General features: G+C 36.3%; 1 protein-coding gene across 3 annotated transcripts in view; it reads left to right on the top strand.

The window, feature by feature from the left end:
* Window positions 1–24,199, top strand: part of Camk4 (calcium/calmodulin dependent protein kinase IV) — a 215,009-nt gene that overhangs the window by 142,675 nt on the left and 48,135 nt on the right. For all 3 annotated transcript variants that reach the window (XM_070036034.1, XM_070036033.1, XM_070036035.1), the window contains one exon: window positions 5,102–5,174. In XM_070036034.1, the coding sequence (XP_069892135.1) occupies window positions 5,102–5,174 (73 nt within the window). The remainder of the gene's footprint in view (window positions 1–5,101; window positions 5,175–24,199) is intronic.

Below are 24,199 nucleotides of genomic sequence, written 5' to 3' on the forward strand. Positions count from 1 at the left end.
TTTGGTCCTTCAGTACACATTTTCATCAGACCAGTGTCTTTTTTCTCATGATCCTACAGTCGTCTAATCACAGAGTCATTTGAGAAAAGGCTGTGATTGGTAGACAGAACAGTAGGCCTTCTAATCTACGTGCCAGGAAGTCTGAGTGCCCTGGCCTTGATCAGATTAGCGCTCTTCAGCTGCAGTGCCTGTGCTAACTGCTTGCATAGAGATGTGCTCAATTCAATTTGCAGCAATTAGTGTGACAGAGGAAAATACACAAGAGTCATGCATTAAAGCAGAATCTTGGAAAGAAATAGGCATTACCCATATTTTCCCATTATGCAATTTTAAAATGATAAGAAGGAAAACAGACCTACTGGAGAGAAGAGGCATGCATGAACCAGCACAACAAGCCCTGGAAGGGAAAAGGTCAATACTGGAGGAAGAAAGTCTGTCTCAGCCGGAAGAGTTTTCTGTCCTGTATTTCCTTCCTGATCTCCAGACATCTGTTAGGAGCGCAGTCCCAGGGCAGCCTTTGGTCAGTGCTGCAGTGAATCTCCTAGGCCTGTGTTTTATAGCATGGAGCCTTCTAAACCAGTCCACCAATGGAGTGGTATGAGATTGTTCCACAAAGACAAATTACATGTCCTTGGGCCTTTGATTATGATCCTGAGATTCGGATTGCATCATAACTACTTTCTTACCATTTTGCAAAGCATGAAGATGAGTTGAGTGAATTTTGAAGGAAAATAGAGCCACACCTATACTTAAATATAAAAGTTTTTTAAAAATCCAACCTAAATTAGTCACTATTTTTACTGCTTGAAGGACCCCAGGATGATTGAATACTTGCACTGGTTCTGAATATCAGTCACTAGCATATCATTTTATATCAAGCTGTAAATTCATGATTAGCCATAGTTCAATTTCATTGTCAGCTTTCAAAGATGCCAACTATGTTGCTTGCATAAAGGAATTGCTTGTACCACTTCATAAAACATTCTGTTTTGCTGACTTTAAATCATTTTGATGTTTAAGATAAATTTCAAAAAGTATTTCTATTATAGAAATATCTAAAACTGTGTAACTTTTTTGTGTGTTCCTGAGGCCAGCATTAATCCTTCTTACGGGGAAAAAATGATATGCCTGTTTTTATTCTGGGGCCACAGTCAATCCCAGTGCTTTGTGTTCCCTGTGAGAAAGAAAATTAGGCAAAGGAACTGGAAAAATGTGCTCTGATTTTTTTCTAACGATCATTCAGAAATACCTGATGATGCCAGGTATTTCTTGACTGACTTCGATGAGCAGGGCTTACAGCTAGGCTATGATTCAGGCCAGTTGTCCAGAAAGAAGACTGAGAATGTTGCCCAGTGTCTTGCTAATGGCATTATACAGACCTAACTGCTGACACTCACTTGACCTAAATGGACAGGAAAAGGTAGCAAGACTTCACTTGCTGGGTCACTAATAGATTCACTTATCATCATAGTTTTGTTATAAACCTGGATTTGTAACTCAAGAAGTTCGCTGATATTGAACTTTCTAGTTAATATCAAGAGGCCAAGATGGTTATCTTAACTTAATTAATTATTTAAAATGAAATGTCTGAGTTGTTAACCCTGCGATATGCTGTTTAAAAGTATCTGAAATAAAAACTCCTCTTAGCATGAACCTGGAAAAGAAATAATTGAGTAGGGATAGGGGACCAAGACAGGGAATTGGGGTTCACATTGAGATGAAGTAGGGAAAGTATCTGTATTTTGTGTCTTTATCCTACATACCTGCTGGAGAAATGCTGATTCTCGGTGCAGAATGAATAAATCCCTTAGTTCTATTGATCTGGTATAACAGGTAGCACACCTGTGATGCATTGATGTGATAACTTACCATGTATGGTCACATCTGGGATATGACCCATCAAATTCTTTTTATGTCCAGGAAGTACTGGGTCTGCATGTATACCTGTATCATATTCTTGATACATATTGCCACCCCTCCCTCATTCTCTCTGGCTGTAGTCTTCTCTTTATTTGTAACTGTTTCCCTTCTGCCTGGTTCCAAGTACCTTTCTTTCCCCTCCCCACATCCCTATTTCCGCTCTTCCTGAACCCTAAACATACTTTTCAGGTCTGAGTTGAGATATTTCTGGAATCCTTCTCCCATCCCTACAAGGCCTCCAGAACATATCAGTGCCTTTTCTTATAGTTCCTAGCCCTCTAAGGTCTCTATCACAGCATTTGGCAGATGTGTTGGTCGTTGTCTTAAAAGCAAGATAAATCCCCTGAGTACAGGCACTATGTCTTGTTCACTGCTGAGTGCCTTGAACATCATAGTTACTGTGCAATATTTATTGAATAATTGAATGAGTGGATATATCTCTTGGAATGCATCCTATCTGTTAGTTACATGAGCTATTTTGCTCTTAGAGAAAATTAGTGACATTTCTAACCATCCTTCATATACCGTCAATCTTTCCTCTATCTTACTTAAGAATGAATCTTCAGAAAATTCACTCCTCCATCCTTAGACATTTATACAAGGACATGTTTTAGAATGCAGACAAAGTTTTAGCCCATCAAAGCTACTATATAACAAAATTCTTTAGAGCGGATGGTTTGTAAACGGCAGAAATTTGTTTCTTATACTTCTGAGGTCAAGAAGCTTAAGATCATGAACTAGCAAATTTGATAGCTGTGGGGAGGGGAAAGGGGCTGCTTTCTGATAGAGATAGCGCTTTCATACTATGCTCCCAAGATGGCATAGGGGGAGACAGCACTGCCAGACCTCACTCATTTCTAAGGGCACTAATTCTACTCAGATGATCTACCCTTAGAAATTCATCACCTGCTTTGAATCGTCTAAATACTTGGTGTACAGGTGTGAAAATGAAGAAAATGAAGCTTTCTGAGATTGGAGAAGGGGCATGAAGGGGAGTGGTGGAGGGGTTGGTCTGATCTAGTCCGATTGCATGCATATATGGACTTGCCATAGTGAAACCCTCTTGTGCAACTAATTGATGTTGATAAAAATATGAGAAAAAAGTTGATCACCTGCCAGTGGTTCCATCACCAATGTCATTAGTGATTGGTACATTGGTGGTTAGGTTTTAACATCTGAAGTGTGGGAGCACACAAACATTTAGCTCATATCAGGCACCAAATCCTAAATGATACCCAAATGAGTCTACACAAATGCTAGACCTAAACTAAAGCTTGAAACTTCATGATAAATCAATATAGAAAGGAAATTCCAGTGGTTGAAGCACTGCCTCTCCAAAGGATGCTGGTGCCCAGAAGAACTATATATTTAATAGTTAATTAGAATAATTCTGTAAGGCTGTACAAGCTGACCCTACTCAACCCAAGAAGTGCCATTTGCACAGACTTAAGGCATGAGCAGTGCCACCTGCAGAGTGCCACAAAGCAGTTGGAAAGCCCTAGTCTGGCTAAGTGCCTATGGGAAAATCTGTATTTGATTGGATTGCTTTGTTTGGTAAGCTGTGAAGTAAATAATTTTATCCTCTTCTAGGGAGAATGAAGAGTTGCAAAGAAAATTATATTTGGTCCTCCTTTTCCGCCATCTTTGTAACAATTCCCCTCCTTTAACAAAACTACAGAAAGTCATACTCCTATGTTTCAGGTGCACTGCGTAAAGGAAAAACCAGTTACATTCCTGTAGGCTGATGGACACATCATGAAATCTACATTTAGTGCAAAATGCAGAGAAATGTGTAAATGATAATCAAAGTGCTCAGCCTATTGGGTCATACTGAGTCATCATTCTTTGTCCTATTATACTTAACTATTAAGTGTTCAGGAAGCACAGTTTAAGAATTATTTCAATTGAAATTTTAGAAAGCAAACTACTTAACCTAATGATAAATTGGAAAAAAATTGTAGCCTTGTTCAAGATCAATTAATAATCATCCCTTGAATATTATAATCTAGTTTCTCATTTTATTTGGTCTGAAGAATAACAAATGTCCAAAATACAAAAGAATTCAGAAGGATATTCTATGGTTTATCCTTTGAAGAGGTGATGAGTCTGTTTCTTGCCAATGTTTTAAATAAATGAGTGGTAAAATAAAATATTTGGAATTTTTTCAACAACATAGTTTTTGTGGACCTTATAACAATTATCATTGAGTTCTAAGATTTATTTTTTTATTTTATCGTATTTGTTTATTTCTTTTCTTTACCTTCTAGCCCCTAGGTTGGCAATGTTTTACAGATTGTAAATTCCGGTTTTTTAAATTTTATTTTATTGTAAAGATGCTGTACAGAGGGGTTATAGTTACATGAGTGAGGTAATGAGTACATTTCTTGAGAATTTACAGCTTCCTGGTACAGTATTTAAAGAAAAAATAAAAACAAATGAAGATACCTTAATAACTAAATATGTTCTATGTACCTCATTTGGATACTCCTTCAAACAAACAAAATTCTAACATGTTTGAGACGACTGAGAATTTGAAACAGTATGTTTATTGATATTAAAAATTACTACTACTTATAGATATGATATTGTCATTATGGTTATGATTTTAAATATCTGTTATCTTTTAGACATACTTTCTTAAATAATTAGAAATGAAAATACATGGTTATCTAATGTTTGCTTCAAAATAATAATTAGGGGCACTGTGGCTCCAAGTGGTAGAGTGCTAGAACAGCACCCAGACCCCAAGTTCAAGCCTCATGACCAACGAAAAAAACTAATTAATCAATAATGATAGTTGCAGTAATTAATCAGATAAAAAGATTGGCCATGAATTAATAATTATTGAAACTGTTTAACAAGTTGCATTGGGGTGTTCTATTGCATAACATCTACTTGGCCTGTGTTTAAAATGATTCACAATATAAAGTTTAACGGAGTATTTTGTTTCCTTTTCGAAGAGATAGACCATTTCAAGGGAATGTGAAATAAATGTTTTTCATTTTCCCAAGTAAAGCTCAAGAGTTTCACAATAGCAGTTTACGAAAATCTTTCCCCTGGTGTGATGATAGCCTGCTGTAATTGTTTAGATGGATCTTCTTTGACATTAATCTAATTAAATTCTTTTATCATCCACTCAACCAAATGTATGTGTCTGAGAAGCATGTCGTGTTTCTTTTAGGATTGTGGAGAAAGGATATTATAGTGAGCGAGATGCTGCAGATGCTGTTAAACAAATCCTGGAGGCAGTGGCTGTAAGTAAGGACCAGCATTTCCCACCCGCGTAAGCTTCCATGTGTCTTCCCTTACAGCGAGCACATAAGAAGTGCAGCTCTGCGATAAGGCGTAAAATGGAAATCAAAAATGTATTGAATACTTACAGGAAAATATGCTTCATAAAGTTATATGTATGAGTATATTTTATAACTTATATACGTTTATTTTTATTCGACTCTGAAAGATACAGCCCACCTAAACTAATGCTGTTCATTTAAAATATTATCATGAGGTCCTATTAGACTTCAGTCTCTTTCCTGTCTCTTTCTCTTAGCTCTCTCTTTCACATTTTGTAAGGTTGTTTTCTCTATTATTGTTGTTGCTTCTTAGTTTGGTGGGGAACTGGAGGAAGATTGAATGAATGAAATATAACTATAAGCCTCTGAGCACAGAGTTTATTGACTTTTTTCTTTCAAGACAAGAAATGAGTGACTTAGAAGGAAAATTGTGTGGCCATTTTATTTTGTCCAAGGAAGAAATATAAATTAAGATTGTGCACGGAAATATGAATTAAATTGCATTGTATAAACTGATGATGGAAACAAATGTACGCAGATTGATGAGTGTATAATTTTGAGAGGTTTGTTTGGATTTCAGGTAATATCTTGTCTAGATAAAACAGACTACATATATTCAATGAGGTATAGTACATAGAAATTAATTTGCTGAATATAAAGCCAAAGACAGATTACGTACTGAACAAACACAACAAAACCTAAAGAAAGATGTGTATCAGACTCAGTTAAAACAGAACAATCTATAAAGCCCAGAATTAAGATGTATGCTATTATTCAGAGTTAGTTATCTAATCATTATTAAGTTCTTTAGAAATCAGCTAATGTGCTACAACCATCCTACTAATTTTACCCACAAGAAAGACAATGGCATAGGCATTAACATTCAACTTAATGGAAAGATTAAGTGGGATACTATATGGAAGCCATAGCAATGTTCCAGAAAGGGAAAAGAGGAGATCTATCTTCATTCATTTAAATATGTATTACATGTTACTAAATCTATTTGAATATGGAATAACTGATGACACATGCAACTCCAGTTTGTGAAAAAGTTTTAAAGAGAAATGTGCTGAGCATTGAGAAATTCTGCTTCATTGAAACAGGTCAGCATGCTATGTGAGGGTGTGGGGGTTGCAGTTTACCCAACTGGATTGATATAGCCTCGTGATCCTAGTTCTATCACATACTGTTGTCTAGCAGACAGTTTGTTATTTTTTTTCTGGGACAAGTGCACACTTTGTCCTGGTGCCCTGTGAGCCAGTGGGAAAGGAATGTGATAGAGACTTATCTAGCCCTAGCCACTACATACTTCTTACCCTCTTGTACTGGTAAAATATTATTTCAGAGTGGAGTCATTGTTTCATCTGGGTGCTAATCACAGACTATGACATCAGGATGGGTTACTGTGAGGATACAGCGGTATGTGAAGAACCCAGCCAAACAGGCAAATAGGAAGGTAGCAGTCAGGACTCCTTCCTTCACCCATTGCTGAGTTTTTCTCTTCGCTCTTCCAGCCAAACTCCTTCACCTCACAGACTCAGAAAGTGACATGGGCTCATTTGAATGCCCTGCATTAATACACTACCGTGAAAACTCAACTTAGGTTTTTCCCTCAGATACCACAAATAGAAATACTACTTAATTCCTCCTTTCAAGATAGAAGCTACCTTTGGTTCCATTGAAAGCCAGGCATCCTTTTCTAGTTCAGCCCTACTTTGGAGCAGGGAAAGAGTATACAGGTTCCCTCTTTGTTCTTCGTCTCACTATTTTGTTGTTCCCCTTGTAATCACTGCCTTACTTATGTAACCGTAACCCCTCTGTACATCACCTTGACAATAAAACTTACAACAAGTGTAATAGAGCTATAAAACATAAAACTGAGATCAGGAAATGGATAATAAAGATAAAAGGTTTTTTAAAAAAGGATACAGGGCCCACAAGGCTAGCTCTGATTGCAGGGGAGAGGGTGGTTGTTTTCGGGGACAGGGCAGTTATTTCTCTAAGTAAAACTGACATACTAAGAGACACACTTTTTACTACTGTCTGTCCTGATACTTTTAAAAAACACTAGACTTTTTTCACATTCCTTTCCATTCCCATATTTTTGATAGTCGGTTGTTTGTTGTAAAAGCATGATTCCCCCTTTGAAGATGATTTATTTGGGCCAGAAACCCTATTTGTTTGTCATGTATGAATTAACTTCTCTATAACCAATGTTAGTCATGCTTCACATTCCTTCATTTCTTGTCTTTGCACTTCAAACTGTTTTACTGTAGATATATGTAATGTAATGTGTCTCCGATTCACACCCTCAAGCTTTCTATCTACCACACAACAGTTGTTAAAATCCTAGAGTTTATCCCTCTACATGTCCTCAAATGCTAGTAATCCCATCAACAAGTCTTGACTTACCTCCAAATTTTTTATAACACAAATTGGACTATTTTCTTCATTTTCACTAAATCCTAATATAGTTCGCCATCATCCCATTTGGCTGTAACATCTTCTAAATGGACAACCTACTTCTGCCACTCAATGCCCTTTCCCTCACATCATCCCCAATTTTTATTTAAATCATAAATCAATTATGTCATGTCTATGTTTACAACCATCAATGACATCCCACTGAAAGTAAAACAAAGTCAGAATTCCTTCACATAGCCTGTAATACCTTACCTAGCTCAGGTTCCTTCCAGACATCTCAGTTTCACTGCATACCATTTCCTTGGTTTCCTTTCCTGGATTTGAACCAGGACTCTGAGGACTCTACATTAGTTCCATTCTTGAGATGGTGTTTTTTTCCTGTGCCTGGGACACTCTTTCATCATGTCCTTAGGGTCTTACTTTCTCACTTCTTTCAGGGCTCTGCTGAATTGTCATCTGCCTAGAATACCCTTCCATGACCCCTCTACCTAAAGTTATGCCCAACACTGCCTCTCCAAATCACCTCTAAGTTCACTGCCATGCACACTTAAAATCACTTGGAATTTTATGTTGTTTTCTCAGATTCCATAAAACCACCATCTAATTCCAAAAAAGTAGTAAACTTGTATTTTTCACCCTTATATCCCCAGTGCCTAAGAAAATATCTGCTTATACTAGATGCTTAATAAATATTTACGGACAACTTTAGTGAAAACACCATTAGCCCACTCCAAAAGAGCCAACATTCTACTTCCTATTTCTAGATCATGACACATCGTATTTCTTATTTCACTTGAAACAAAGCAATATGTCTTGCTTCTATGCTTGCAATGGTTTTCCTGTTCCCTCATTATCCTTATATTCTAGTCCTGTCATTCAAACCCCATGTTCCTCAGTATCTTTTTTTTTGGTTGCTTTCATCCATTTAGATAAGTTTTTGCTCTTTGGGTTATCACAGTGAGTATATTCCAATTCACTGATACCCTAGGTAGCTGACAGAGGAAAATGTTCAGCAAGAACAGTGGATGTTCTCAAAATTTTCCACTTATTGGAATTACAGCAATTAAGAAAAAGAGGCTAGAGTAATGGTGCCCTTTGTAGGGTTGCCTCACATAGAACAAAGAGTCTAGAGTTTCTAGAACTCTGTTCCAGGTTTTCAAGGATAAATTCATTATTGCTAATTGTGTATGTATATATATATGTATGTGTGTGTACACCTATAATAGACACATATATATTATTTTACCTCCTCTCAGCACTTTAAGAACTAGATTACAAGGGGCTGGGAAGGTGGCTCAGTGGTAGAGCACTTGTCTTGCATGCATGAGGCCCTGGGTTCGATTCCTCAGCACCACATAAGCAAAAAGAAAAAAGCCAAGAAGTGGCGCTGTGACTCAAGTGGTAGAGCACTAGCCTTGAGCTGAAGAGCTGAGGGACAGCACCCAGGCCCAGAGTTCAGACCCCATGACCGGACCCCGCCCCCCCAAAAAAGAACTAGACTACCACATTTGAGTCAAATACTTTGTAAGACAAACTTTATTTTAAAAAATCATAGTTTCTCACTGCAACTGAGAATTCCCATAAAGAAAGAAAAAATTGAAATCTACTCCCTAAGTGTTTCACAGGTAGAAAGCAAAGCAATTTAAAACTTGTGAGGAGTGGCTGGCATTTACAAAATAGTTTACTGTTAACAACAGAGCTATAGATAGCTATAAAAAAAAATGGGACAGTTGGGAACTCAAAGCAATTGGTGATGCAGCTCACATTCTTTCCAGATCACACAGTTACAAGATGATACCTAAGCTGGCGATTGGAAGTACAGAAGCAGAAAACATAAAGACTGAAAAGTTGGGGGACAATAAGTTACAGATGCAATTATATCCCTTATGTAACATGTCTTGCAGTCCTTCCCTCCGTATCCCCTGCTCCATCCTGACTCTTTTCCCCCATACATTTTGCAACAGTTCTTAACGGTAAATTTGCTACTTTTGCTTTGGAAGCCTTTAGTAGCATCTGTGCACGTTTTTAAAGTAAATGTGAAAGATGCGTCAACCTTTTGAATTTGAAATTATTCAGTTTGCCTTTGAAGGCAAATTTAAGTCTTCCTGAGTATTAGATCTTTGTGAAATGAATTCCAGTAATTCCTCAGTTGCCCAAATCAATGTGAACCCTTTGGGGGGAGGATCACCATGTCCTAGCACAATTCCAACTTTTAAGTCTCTTTAACACTGGCTTGTAGGGAAGAATAAAGGACGTTCTATCTCCCCTGACTTCTCTTATTGCTGCTACTACCACCTTCTGCTCTTTCCTCCTTACTACTCAGCCTGCTGTGACACTTTTCTAAAATGTCACTATTTCCCATTATCCTACCACTGGTGCATTTTCTATTTTCTTTTTCTGATCACGGGACTTTTTGCTATGTCTTGTTTTTAAAGGGACGACTTCAGTGCCTGAAAAAGAAACATAAACATTTGGAATATAGTGCTGAACTTGTTTTTAATGCCATTGCTGGGGCTTGAACTCAGGGCCTGAGCATTGTTCCTGAGCATTTTTACTCATGATTGGTGTTCTACTACTTGAGCCATAAATCTACTTCTGGCTCTTTGTAATTAGCCAGAGATCAGATTCTTACAGACTTTTCCCACCTGGGCTGTCTGGGAACCATGATCCCCAGATCTCAGCCTCCTGAGTAGGTAGGAATGCAGGCATGAGCCACAGGCACACAGAAAGTACTGCATTTTTAAAGCTTCAAGGGATGACTGAGAAACTATTAAATCTGCCTGCTGACCCAGACATGTGTTTTGGTTAGAATTGCGTTCAATGCTGGGATGGTGGTGAAGAATTGCAAACAGCAGCACTGAACCTGTTAACTCTAGAAAAGAAAACAACACAGTATTTGAGCATCAAAGAAAAACAGGCAGTAGGAACAAGGTAAAGATGCAGTGAAAGATGAAATAGTCTAACGCCTCTTTTGGGTAACAATAAAATTGCTCTCATGTGTAACTCCTAACAATCATCAGATGTAGCTTATTCGAGAATAAATTGTTAAAGTATTGATAGCTCAGACATGAAGATTGAAAAGCCAGTTGATAATGCATTGCAGAGGTCACAATATCAGGAACCAGCCACCCTCAGATGGAGAAATAGAGTGAAAAGATTGCAGTCACTGAAACTTGGAAGACTGGGGGCGGTGCTCTGTAAACCTAGAAGGAAGGTTCACTCATTTGGTGCTCAGAGGAATTGCAGTGAGGCTGGACCTTCAGTCCCCTAGGATGCTTATCCAGCCAGCTAGCACTGGTTTAGCCGAGGAGCAGCATTATGAGCATTGGAAAAACTACAACTGGGAATTACCTGCTACCAATAAAGCAGTCTTGGACAACAAATAGGAGCACGGCCTCTCATCTTCCTCCAACCTCCCACTCTCTCTTACAGGAAACCAGAGCCAGCACGAAAAGAAAAATAGCAGTTTAAATTCAAATTTCAGCATATAAAACCAATTATAGAAGGATAGATTTTTAAGAAGAGAGACCATGACTTAATAAATATAAAGAAGGTTTAAAAAAAACAAAAATAAATTCTTAGTTTCTACATTTATTAATACCATCTTCAAAAACATTCAGTCTTCAAGGTGTATGAAATACATGTAGCAGTTAATGAGATCAAAGCTAGAGAGACAACACAAAAATAAATGCTAACTGTATTTATTACTGAGTACTATGCGGCATAACATTTATACATGTAGTGAGTATTAGATAATTCAGCTTTATATTATTTATCATTATACATACATACATAAAAATATTCGTATGTATATATACATATATAATGTAATAATATAAATATACATAAATACATATATGTGTATATACACACACGCATACACATATACATATTCCTTGCTGGGAGAGCTCTTTTAGAAAGATAGAGGACACTCAAACTGCTGCTTTTCCCAGCTTCCTGGTAGCCAGGGCAAAGACATGGGATCTGCTCTTGCCCAATGAGTTCTGAGCCAAAGTCTTTTACAAGTTCTGAGAAAAGTTTCCATTAATAATAGAGACCAAGGGGATGACAGGCTACTTCTCCTTCTCACTGTCAAAGCTGAGACTGAAGAAGATGCTACAGGTGGATTTTTCTGCCTTGAAATTACAAGGAAAAATGTTAATTTGTGTTGAAGAAGGCAAAAGGAAGATAAAGACCACACTGCAGGACTTTTCCTCCTGCTTGATGCCTAAGAGAATCATACCAGCACCTCCTTATTTCTTCATTTTAAGTTATATCTCCTATTACTTGAAGCAGGAAGACATTGATCCCTCTCTTGATAAACTTCTGGGCATACTTTTATGATAGTTTTCCATCCATCTAATCATAGCACAAAGGGAATATTCCTACGTGGAAATATTCTGGCTCTACAAATTTCCAAAAGTTGAGTTTCCCTGAATATCAAACACGTACCCAACACAGTGCTAAATCAGGATTGTGTATGATTCAAAGTTGAATGCTATTGAAAATAAACTTGGTCCTGATTCTCTTTTTTGGTTTCTCTAAATATTATTCCACTTACTGTTGGTGAAACGGTTCTGAGAGTTCATTTAACTCAAAAGCAGAAACAGTAGGATTTTTCCTTGTTTGAAATCTGTTATATCCATGGTATTTGCACTTTCCTGGGAAGATTTCTTTTTTCCTGTTGATAAAATCTAAACACTGGCTCCTAGAAGGTAGCATCATAATTTTATACTAGCATCATAATTTTACTAGCCAAAAGCAAACATCTGTTTTACTGAAATATATTTCACTACAAAGTATATAGTTTATGAAAAATTGAGAAAGTACAATAACCAGAAAAGAAATAACAAACATTTTTATTAATGTGCTAATATTCTGCTTTAACAGCATAGCAAAGTTGATTAGTGGCTCACGTGAAGCACAGAAAGGTCATCAGAACGAAAATTTGGAGCAGAAAAATAATCTACGTTCTGAAATTGAAAGCTCAATGTTTGGAAAACTGGAGATTAAAAAAATGATTCTTGTACTGGGAAAGGAAGGATTTTTCTTGTTAAATATTTCTTTGCACTGTTTCATCACACACAGCGATAATAATATCAAAAGCTTCTCAGATCCTGTCTTTGTAGCCTTCTCCCATGGTACTAGGTATTGAACTGGAAGCCTTTTGCTTTTTTAACAGGCATTTCACCATTTAAACCATGACACCGATTCCATCTTCTACTTTTTGATTCCCAGAAGAGTCGTGATGAGCAAGGCAGCATGTTTCTGGGACTTTGTCAACTGTCTACACAATATTATGTTAATGATTACCTTCTAGATAACTTATGTTGTTTCAGGGTTTTTAAAATATTGGATGATGTCAGCAACTCAGTTCAGCCATTATTGATTCCTTAGTTCTTGGCCAGGCATCTGTAATTGAGGAAGCTTCCCATTGCCCTGAACAAAAGATGCATAGACATGTAGGTCCATGGAGGAATCAGAGTGGCAAGTGACCCAACAGCATCAGAGAAGAAAGCTATCTGATAGATTTAAGGAAAGTAACTTAATTGAGGTTCAACACACAAGAGGTTTTTCTTTGTTGTTATTTTTTTAGTGTACTATGTGATTTTTTGTTTCTTTTGTATGTTCTTCCCCCTATGGTATATCCCCTGTTGTCACTGTATTTGATTTTGGTACCCTGGTATTGTATATAGGTTTATTTGAATTAGGGAAGGGAAGGGGAACAACAGAATGGTGAGACAAAGGTCAAAGGGGGAACCAATGCAACAGTGATATACACAAGACAGTATGTTGGAAATGATTTGTAAAACCTGGGGATAGGAGGGTAAGGGGGGAAGGACAGTAGGAGAAAAATGAGGGAAGGGGTAATAAGTTTGACAAGAAATGTACTTATTTCCTTACTTATATAACTAACCCCTTTGTACATTACCTTGACAATAAAAAAATTAATAAAAAAATGAAACTAACTAAAATGAGCAATAAAAAAATGATTATCAAGCAGCCAGGATAAAAGAAAGCAAATTCTAGAAATGTTTCTTTTATCTTACAAATTTTCAGGAAATTCATAGAGTTAAAGTAGTCTTGCCAAAAAGCAAAGTATATTGGTAAGACGTGGGCTTGAGAGATAGCCAGAGAACCTGTCCTGAGAGACTTGCATGACTTGATAAAGTGGTTCATATGATTCTTCTAGTGAGGAGGCCTGGAGATAATTCTTTTGCTGGCAAACCATCATCCTGAAGGCAGTATGAGATCTAAAAGCAGTGAGACTAGTCAAGAGGACATTAAAGTATCCAGTTAAGAGATCAAAATCATCCCCTCTATCCCCCAAAAGGGGGTGTGAATAAAATGTACTCAGCAGCTAAGTCCAGAATTCCCTTGGCTCATCAATGTCAATAATTAGGGATGTTCTACATATATCAACAACAGCAAACAGGCAAATGAGGGGATTAGATGATAAATTAGTCTCTTGTCAAACTTTCCTCACCTTTCTTAACACTCAACAGCATAAGTCTCTGCTTCCTACCTCTCCACTCACTTTGTCTCTAAAGTTATTTTCCATTCTTTCTAGACTTCAATAACTTCTCTTCGATTCATGTTTCTCTTATTTTTTAAACACTCTTTTTCCTCCTCTGCTTGGAAGGCCTTAGCAGTAAAACATAATAAAATAATTTCATATCTTCCTGGATTGAAAGCTTCAAGACTGATTATGGGTGTCTTCACATTTTTTCAAAAACTGATTAAAATATCATAAACATGAGCAGCCCTGTAGGTATAACTTGATTCTTGCTTGATGACCTTGGATTATGGTCTGTAGAAGTTTGCTCTTAGATATCTTGTTGGGTTTAACTTCACCAGAGAATGAGACTCACAAAATCAAGTAAGGATAGAAAATATTGTCTAGTTAATGGTGCTGGCATGAAAGAGAAGGAAAGAATAGCTAGTAACAGTGAAAGTCTATGTACAGTGTCTTTCCAAAGTCAAGGGAAAGTATGCATTTCTTGTTCTCTATAGATAATTTACAAACATTAATAAGAATAAACACAAAAAGGAAAGGCAGAGAAAAGAATAAAGGTATAAGGAAATAAGATTCTAATGTTATACATTTTAAATTTTCTTTGTCCAAGCAATTGTGTACAGCTAGTGTAAGAAAGGAAATTGTCACAATATTTTCATCTTTGTGGTGCTGAGGATTAAACTACAGGGCCTCAAATGTACTAGGCAAGAACTCCACTAAGCTATAACCTCTAACCCAACAATACCTTTAAAACTGAGAACCTTACCCTGCTTGATTATTTTGCCTTTTTTATTCCTCTGATTCTGTTTTGTACATATGTGTATTCTGTTAACTCTTGACACTGAATCCTCTGAAAAGCTGAAATTCCAGGCAAAGAATTCCACCACCCTCAGTGGGCCCTCAGAGGTAGTCTCTTCTTTACATTTACAGATAGAGTTTGTGCTGTCTCTGCCTACCTGCTGCCAGCCATGAGGGAAGGGCACTCAGCTGAAAGGATTCCTTTGACAATGACCCACTTTTAAGAAAGAATTACTATGGCAGATATCAAGGAGTCCTATTATTTGAAGGTGAACAGTAATCTATCTATTCTATATGTGTATTTCTCTCAAATGATGATAAAAGTCACTAAGGTTAAACCCTAGCTATTTTTATGCTGTTCTTTCATTGATTATTTATTGAAAGATGAGGAGACATGCAACATTGTCTGGTATTAGTTATTTGCTAAAAAGCTGAAGGATTCCCTGTCTTGACAAAATGAAATACTATTTTAGATAATGCAAAATGATGCAGAATCTACTGCTTTTGTCTTTGGCCATTATTAAAAATGAAGTTTTATTTTGGGAATAGATAATTCAAGCATAACATTGAAAATCAACAACTATCTGTAATAATCAGATAGAATATATTTTAGATGTTATTAGCCTGAATTGGAAAACTCAATGAGTAACAAAATAGTATATCAAACCCTAGATCTAACTAATAAATAGACTTTCCTTCCTTCAGATACAGATGGGTTTTTTGTAAAATAAGAAAACATTTTTTGGTTAATCAGCTTTTAGCAAACTTTTTCTGAATTAATCCTCTATCCTTTTGGTCTTTTATGCCTTCCTCTTGTTGAGAAGTCTGTGGAAGTGAATCCTGACCCATGGAAAGTAGTACAAGTGATTAGACTGTTTCTAGGCTTAGTCAATATAAACCTAAGAACTAATTCTTCTACCTCTCCCCTGTCGATGGCTGAATTATGAATATGAATATCTTAGAAGAACATCTGTTTTGGATTTCCTGTGATGAAAACATAAACCTATAATTCACTGTTTATCAAATAAATAGAAGAAAAACAAAGTTTCAACAAATTCTGAAGAATTAATATGAACTGGACTATGAAAATAAAATTAAAAATTAACAAATAATTAAAAATTTTTCATATGTAGGGAAACTAAAAAGCTTACTTCTAAATAATTCATGAAATACAAATAAAATTATAAAGCCAATCATTACATGCTTAAAACTGAACAATTAAAATATTACCTATTATACCTTGTGATAATAGGCCTGATATATTCATTTAACATTATAACTTTCCAATCATCATGCATCAAAAGATAAAATATTAAAAAGAGCAAACTAAACAGGTGAACAAAGAAGAAAATTAGATTATATTATAAATAAAATATAAAGCAAAATCACCAAAAGCTAATTAAAAATTTCCATTGCAATTCCTTAATATATATTCTGAAAAGTAGAAATAATATAAAGGGCTGGGCAACGTGACAGGCCTGTCCAGTAATCCCAGCTACTCAGGAAGCAGAGTTAAGAGTGCAGAGGTTCAAGGCCACCCCAGAAATTAATGCAAGATGTTCTATGTAAAACAAAAAGCAAAAGGATTCACAGTATGTCTTAAGTGGTAGAGCACTGATGAGTGTGAGTCCCTGAGTTGAAATATCAATACCACAGAAAAGTAACAACAACAAAAACAAAAATGATAGCAGGGCTGGGAATGTGGCTGGGAATGTGGTAAGTGCTTGCCTAACATGCATGAAGCCCTGGGTTCTATTCCTCAGTACCACATAAACAGAAAAAGCTGAAAGTGGTGCTGTGGCTTAAGTGGTAGAGCACTAAACTTGAGCAAAAGAAGCTCAGGGACAGTGCCCAGGCCCTGAGTTCAAGTCCCAGGACTGGAAAAAACAGTATCAGCAACACACACATATATATACATATATATATAGAGAGAGAGAGAGAATTTTTCTTATACCTTAGGAAACTCTTAATTATATTGCCACATTTTAAAGCAAGTGAAAACAATTATAATAAATGTATGTATTACAAAATATTGAAATGGGAAGGAAAAGAACCACAAAGACAATAATATTTTAAGAAACCTAAAAATATCATAATCGCAATCACTATCAAAAACAAGTGGTTGGTTAAGAAAAAGAAAACATGCTAGCTTGGTTAGATTTGGCTTTTTATTTATACCTAAAGAGTCAAAGTATGATTTTTCCCCACTTGCCTTGGGTGGTTTGTTACATACTCAAGGAAGATACCTATGAAAGAGTTCAGGCTTAGTTTTGAACACACTAAGTATGGATTCTTTGGGAATATGGCTTCTGTGTTCCTATTTAAAATTATGAGCATACTGAGAAGATTCAAGCTAAATTGAAACATGTTTCAAAGATACTAGAACAAACTGGAAGGAGGAAAGCTCTCAACCAATATTATAATATTCTGTTGGCAAGGGAAATTTGATTTCATTGTTATTACATAATAGTCTCACTTTCTCTGGTATAAATAGAATTGTGTAAAATGGAGGTGTTGACATTTCCAGATTAAGAAAAATGTCTATACATTATTGGTGCTTTTTTTCCTCCCATATTTTTGTCATGTTAATGAAAACACACAAAATAATAACTGAACAAGTTTCCAAACTTGATGATGAACAAGTCATTAATAGATAAACAGCTTGAAATAAAAACAAAGCTTTGCTTAAGCGCTTATACAAACAAGGAAGCTTTGAAACAACAAAAAGTCACAAAACAATAAAACAATAAATTTAAATATAAGTAATAAAGTTCAGAATCAACTTGTTCATAATTGAGTGACTTTCTGGCACATGTCTTAGATTCTGAAAGTAGGCACCCTTTGATCAAATGTTCTATCTGTACTCCAATCTGCAAGAAATTCTGGCTCTAAATGTATTTGGTTTTGGTTTTGTCTCTTTCTCTTCCTGAGAGATCTTAACTCAGAATCTTAACAAGTTCATTTCTTTTCTGATCATCCATGAGTATGATACCCACTATATCATATGTTTGTTTCTTGGTATCAGGTATCATATGTCAAATGATACCCACTATATCATATGTTTGTTTCTGGGTATTAGGTGGGTCATCAGATTAGAGTGGCGACTTGTTCATTTGTATCTGTCATCCTTCCCCCAACATTCACATCCTTCATATGCCCTTCATACTTATAGCATGGTATAACCATAATTCATAAGTATCTACTTAGATACTTATTTACCAAAACTTGTTGAGGGGCCCAGCATTTTGAGTGCTGTAATTTTAGAACTGGTCTTAAGTGCATAGTTTCTAAAAGACAATAGCATTCTAAATTTGTTCAATAATTCCAGAAACTATTAGATGACATTATTTTCAAAAGTAGTAATGTTCATCCAACTCCCTATGCGAGCACTTTACATGGAATAGAATGATTTTTAAAATGTAAGTAAATAGGTATGGCATAGTCCCTTACAGTTTGGGAAAGCTCTAAGTTCATAAAACTTGACATAATAAATACAGGAGACAATCCATAATGAAAACATTGTTTGCCACAACTACGCTTTGCAGTGTAGCCTTCATTGCTAACCTTGAAACACTTAAATATCTATGAAAAATATGTTGTACATGCTATACATTTTGACCATGTGTACAGTTTATCCTTTGACAAATTTGCTTGCATATGGTTCCAGTCCAGAACCACAGCACCTGTTAGATTATCTTCCTCACTAAATTGCTGTAAAGAAATTTAGCCTCATTGAAGATGTGATGCCCTGTACTCCATAGAATTCTATGTATAGAAGAAGATGGTAGGAATATTCACAAGTATTGTAGTAAGTGTAGTAAACTCCTCAATTAATATTAAACTAAGTGTAAAGTTTCCACAGTTGTCATTCATTCATTATTTAATCACTTTAACTGCATTCATAGGTACACTGGTAACAGTATTAGGTTTTACAATACCTCAAATACAGATACTGATTCAATTTTAAGATCAAGAAACAATATTTAGTAGCATTGACAACATCTGCTTGTGGCCAAGGTGAAATAGGGAATTTATTTACCCTTTCCTTTGAAACACAAAACGCCAGACAAAAAAACATTAGAAATGTGTTTTTCAGTTATTGGATATCAGACAGCCCAGAATAGCAAACCTTGAGGATGGAGAATAAATACCAAGAAGATCTCAGCAATCCCCCTGAAATCAGAGGAGACACAGCTGGGAATCTGGGAGTTCAAGGAGGTACAGTTTACAAAGCAGCTGCAAAGAGAAGAGACCATTACAAAGAATGAGTTCTGGAAAGCTGCAGTTGCTCCCACTCCTCAAATTTCTAGCAGTGTTGATTAGTACAGCAATGAGAGACAGATGTCCAAGGCCAGAAACAGCCACAGTTTACATTAACCATGCATATAGTTCAGGTAGGGTAAGAAGTGATTGTGTTCTCAGTCGGAGCAAGCAAATATAACAAGCCCCAACGTTTCAAAACTGTTAAGTATTATTAAAAATATTAAGTAATATTAAAATATGAGTAATATTACTTAACAGCAAGCAGAATGAAGCCTTAAAAATCATGAAGATCTACACCTATATTTATATCACATCCAGGAAGATAAAATTTATAATGTCTATTCCCCAGTCAAAAATCTCAGAGCTTGCAAAGACAAAGCAGGAAAAAAAAAATCCTCCAGTAGAAATTACATACAATGAGAAAAATTAGAAATTGACATTAAAAGTTATCAGAACTATATTCCACCTATTCAAGAAGTTAGAGAGGAAACTGAAATTTTTAAATAGATTTGTAGAAGATTTTTCCCCACGGTGTATTTGCATCAATTAGTTTTATAAATGTGGACATTTTGACATGTACGTATATGCATAAAATGGAACTGGATTAGATTCATCCACTCCCTTATGTTCAGCAAAGTTTTAGCAAAGTAAGGTAGGTTCAGAAGGAAAGGTCACATTTTCTCAAATGTGGATGCCACATTTGAACTACAAATATATATATATATTTCAATATAAAATAAATTATATATAACATTTTATTTTTTATATTTTAAACATATTTTGTTTATACTTTTTACATTTTATATAATTTCTTTTTTTAATTGTGAAAATACTGTACAGAGGGGTTACAATTACATGGGCAAGGAAATGAGTACATTTCTTATCTGATATATAATTTATATTTTAAAATGTTTAATATGTAAAGTATATGTTATCTTATATAATTTATTTAAATGTTTTAATATAAATATGTAAATTTTATATAATATATGTATATAAACAAATATGGGGATCATACACCGACACATGCATGATGTATTTGTAATTGTGGGACTGTTTACAGGCTTAGTAGGAGGGAAGAAAACAGGATGTCAGATGATAAACTACACCAAGCTACATTATATTTGTGAATGAAGATGGTCAAATGAGACTCACTAAAAGTTGTGGAATAACAGGTGGTAGTGAAGATGGGGAAAATAGATGAGGAAGCAGGGGATAATAGTCTTATTTATAGAAGACATGTGGAGGGTAGGGAAGTATGCTGATCCTGAGTTTGAACTCAGGGCCTGAGCATTGTCTGTGAGCTTTTGTGTTCAAGACTAGCACTCTACCACTTGAGCCACAGCTCCATTTTTGGCTTTTGGACGACTAATTAGAGATAAGAGTCTCATGGACTTTCCTGCCCAAACTGGCTTCAAATCATGATCCTCAGAGTACAACCTCAGTAGCTAGGATTACAAGTATGCATGACCCACTGGCACCTGGCTAGAAGTGTTTTTTTATAATGTATATATTTTTTATTGTAAATATACTGTACAGAGGGGTTACAGTTACTACATGAGTCAGGCTAGAAGATTTTTTTTTGTCGGTCATGAGGCTTGAACTCTGGGTCTGGGCACTGCCCCTCAGCTCTTCAGCTTAAGGCTAATGCTCTACCACTTGAGCTATAGTGCCACTTCTTGTTTTCTGGTGGTTTATTGTAGATAAGAGTTTCATGGACTTTCCTGCCTGGGCTGGTTTTGAACTGCGATCCTCAGATCTCAGCCTCCTGAGTCTCTAGGATTACAGGCGTGAGCCACCAATGCCCAGCAGAAGATATTTTTAAAAGAGCAAAATCAAATATCTAGAGGTGAAAATCTTTACATAAGTTTCACATCCAAGATGAAAAATATATTGCACATGATTAACAGCATACTAGATAGTTAAGAAACAAAACCCTAGTGATCTTGAAGATATAGCATCTAAAATCTATGCCAGGTGAGATACTGAGACAGAAGATGAAAAATGGACAGAGTATCATTAAGCTATGGAACAATCTCAATATGTACACTTAGAGTAAATGAAGAATGATGAGATATAGAATTCTATGTAGATATAGAATTATTTTTAAATAAATAATTTTCCCATAATTTTCCAAATTTGATGAAGCTTACAAAGCAACAGAGATAAGCATCTTTACAAATCTCATCATAAGTGACATGAAGAGGAGGATACAGGAGCATTATATTCCATCTTTTTACTGAAAACAAAGAAAAAAGAATAAAAATTGAAATAGAAAAAAGAAATAGAATGGCAGCAAGTCTATCATCTGAAATGCTGCAGAGCTGGTAGAATGTCATTGTCAAGGCACTGGGAGAAAGATACAGAGACCTGGAATCTTAAACACAAAGAAAATGGCTTTCAGAAATGCAGGGAAATGGTGTCTTCATCAGACAAACAAAACAAGATATCACTCCTCACTAATGGATGGACCTACAATGCTAGAGTGAATTTGTTCACTGCTAAATAGAGCAGTGTGTCATTGTGTGATCAATGTGTGTCGCTGACCAAAAGCAGATACTGGTAGTGCCTAAACCAAGAATAAAAGGAATCAAGTTTCCCAAGCTTGTCGAACACAGAGCCATTCAGTTTATGAACTGAGATGGACCTAGAGCCTCTGTCCCAGCTTAGATGATCTCACCATTTTTTTTGTTTAACAAACATATTTATTAAGTGTAAGTATGCTACAATTCCAAATGAAGTCTAAGGTCTTCCTTGGTATTCATTGGTGTTAACTATAAAGTCTAATTCAATCTATAATTTTGGTCATTTGTTTTCTTTTTTTCACACATACTACATACCAGTCCTTGTGTTTAAATCCAAGGGTCAAAAGTAAATAAGACAAACCCTGCTCTCAAAGGACGTGTCTTTTGTTTTGATTGACAGGCCCACAGGTAACTATGGTAGCATCAGAATAATGCACCTGGGATGTGAAGGACATGCTGTGGAAGGCAGAGGGGAGGATTCATTTTGCTGTGGGATTGGAAGAAGATTGCATTATTGTATTATCTGGGTTATACAGTTTCTAATTGCTGTTGCTCTGTTTACAAATTAAAACCCCACCCCCACTATGGCTTAAAGCAACCATTTTGTCATACTTACCCATTCTTTGGGTCAAAACTTCAGATAGGACCTAGTGGGAATGATGGCTATCTCTACTCCATGATATCTGGAGCTGGAGCTAAGAGGATTTGATGGCTGGAAGAAGGACTCACCTAGAGTGGTTTCCTCTCATGTATCTGGTATAAATGTGCCGTGAGGCCTCAGGGGGACTGTCACATGGAAAAACCACACTTGGCTTGTTTATCCAGGTTGTCTGTCACAACCACATTTGGCTTTTTCATTGTGCTTCACAGCAGCCTTAAAGAATTTGCATTGCAGTTCAGGGACACCCCCCCACCCCTCCCACTACACACAAACTAAGTAACAAGCATGTAGAAAAGCTGCATGGACTTATGATCTTAACCTGAAAGTCACTTTGCTTCCTTGACAGTTCTGTCCATTATTAGCAAGTTATAACACACACACACACACACATACACACACACACAGGTTCAAGGGAAAGAGAATTAGACTCCAACACAAGGTGAAAAAGGAGTGGCAAATTCTGGAAGAGTGTGGAAGTAGAAAATAGTGTTTTCAGAATCTCCTGAAACTAAAGTTTGGCACAGGAAGGATGATTTGTGTGGAAGCCGGGTGGGAATGTGTGCAGCGTGACTTCGAGTGCCACTTGTCCACAGGAAGAATTGCTCTAGGAGGAGTACAGTCACAAATTGGGTGTGCATATTGAAGGACCTTTCATTTTCACACTAAATAAATTAGACTTCAGTTGGTAGACATCTTAAAGGGACTCATTTCTGTTTTTAAATCAAGGATAGTTTAAGTTCATGTAGGGTTTAGGAAGATGATCTAAATATGCAAATGTGTGTGGTCATGAAAAGACAAATGTAATCATGTCCATAGAGAACACAGAGCAGTAGCAAAGGAAACACAAAGAAAAATAAAGGAAAACAAATCACTGGGAGTGGAATTATGGCTGACTGGCTGAAAGGATGCTGGAGGCCCAGAACCTGGCTCCTTTGCCTGACATCCATATACCTCTGCTGCTGGAAAGCAATGTGGATCAAGGCTTTCTACAGAGCCTCATCAGGTCACTGGAGCTGGTTTGTTTTTTTTTAAATCTATTCTACAGGTGATCTTGAAACCAGTAGAAAATAGAGGTCAAGGTCAAGGACACAGAAAATGCAGATGGCAGGTCCTCAAAGCTGATAAAATGGCATACTCACCTTTAAGTTCTTTAAATTCGTGTATATTGTTTATAAATTTTCATCAATAGAAAAAGGCAAATGTGTGCCGCTTCAATTTTCTTCCCAATAGGAAAACTGTAACCAGAACAGTTTTTCTCTCTGCAATGACTGCTGTTTCTTCATCCTGTTGGATTTTTAGAGATTCAAACTTCCTCCTACCAACTCCTGAGACATGATCAATTAACCACACACAGCCCATCGAACACAGCATAGCTGTAATTAAACTAAATTACTATGTAGTAGCTTTCATTACACAATGACACAGGTTTTGTTAGGACCATACAGAGAGTTTAATTACATGTCTAGACACCCCCTGAATTCAGAGTAGCCATATTTTCTTTGTCTCTTTCAAAGACAATTTGAGCTTGTCATGATTACGTTTTCAAAAAACAAAACCTAAATGATAAAATACATGTGGGGGTTCCCCTCTTTTTTTTCTTTTCAATAGTGCATCCTACTTTAATGCATACTTAATTTAGGAACCATATACATTTTTAGGTGGAGTGTTTTTGGGGGGTGCAGGGAGAGGGGATTGGCAGAACTGAGGTTTAAACTCAGGGGCTTATTACTTGCTAGGCAAGTACCCTATTACATCTGCATCCATTTTGCTTTAGGCTAGTTTGTACTTTTCTTTCCTT

Source organism: Dipodomys merriami, unplaced genomic scaffold (genome assembly GCF_024711535.1).
Source record: "Dipodomys merriami isolate MVZ:Mamm:240054 unplaced genomic scaffold, mDipMer1.0.p SCAF_27, whole genome shotgun sequence".
Lineage (NCBI taxonomy): Eukaryota > Metazoa > Chordata > Mammalia > Rodentia > Heteromyidae > Dipodomys > Dipodomys merriami.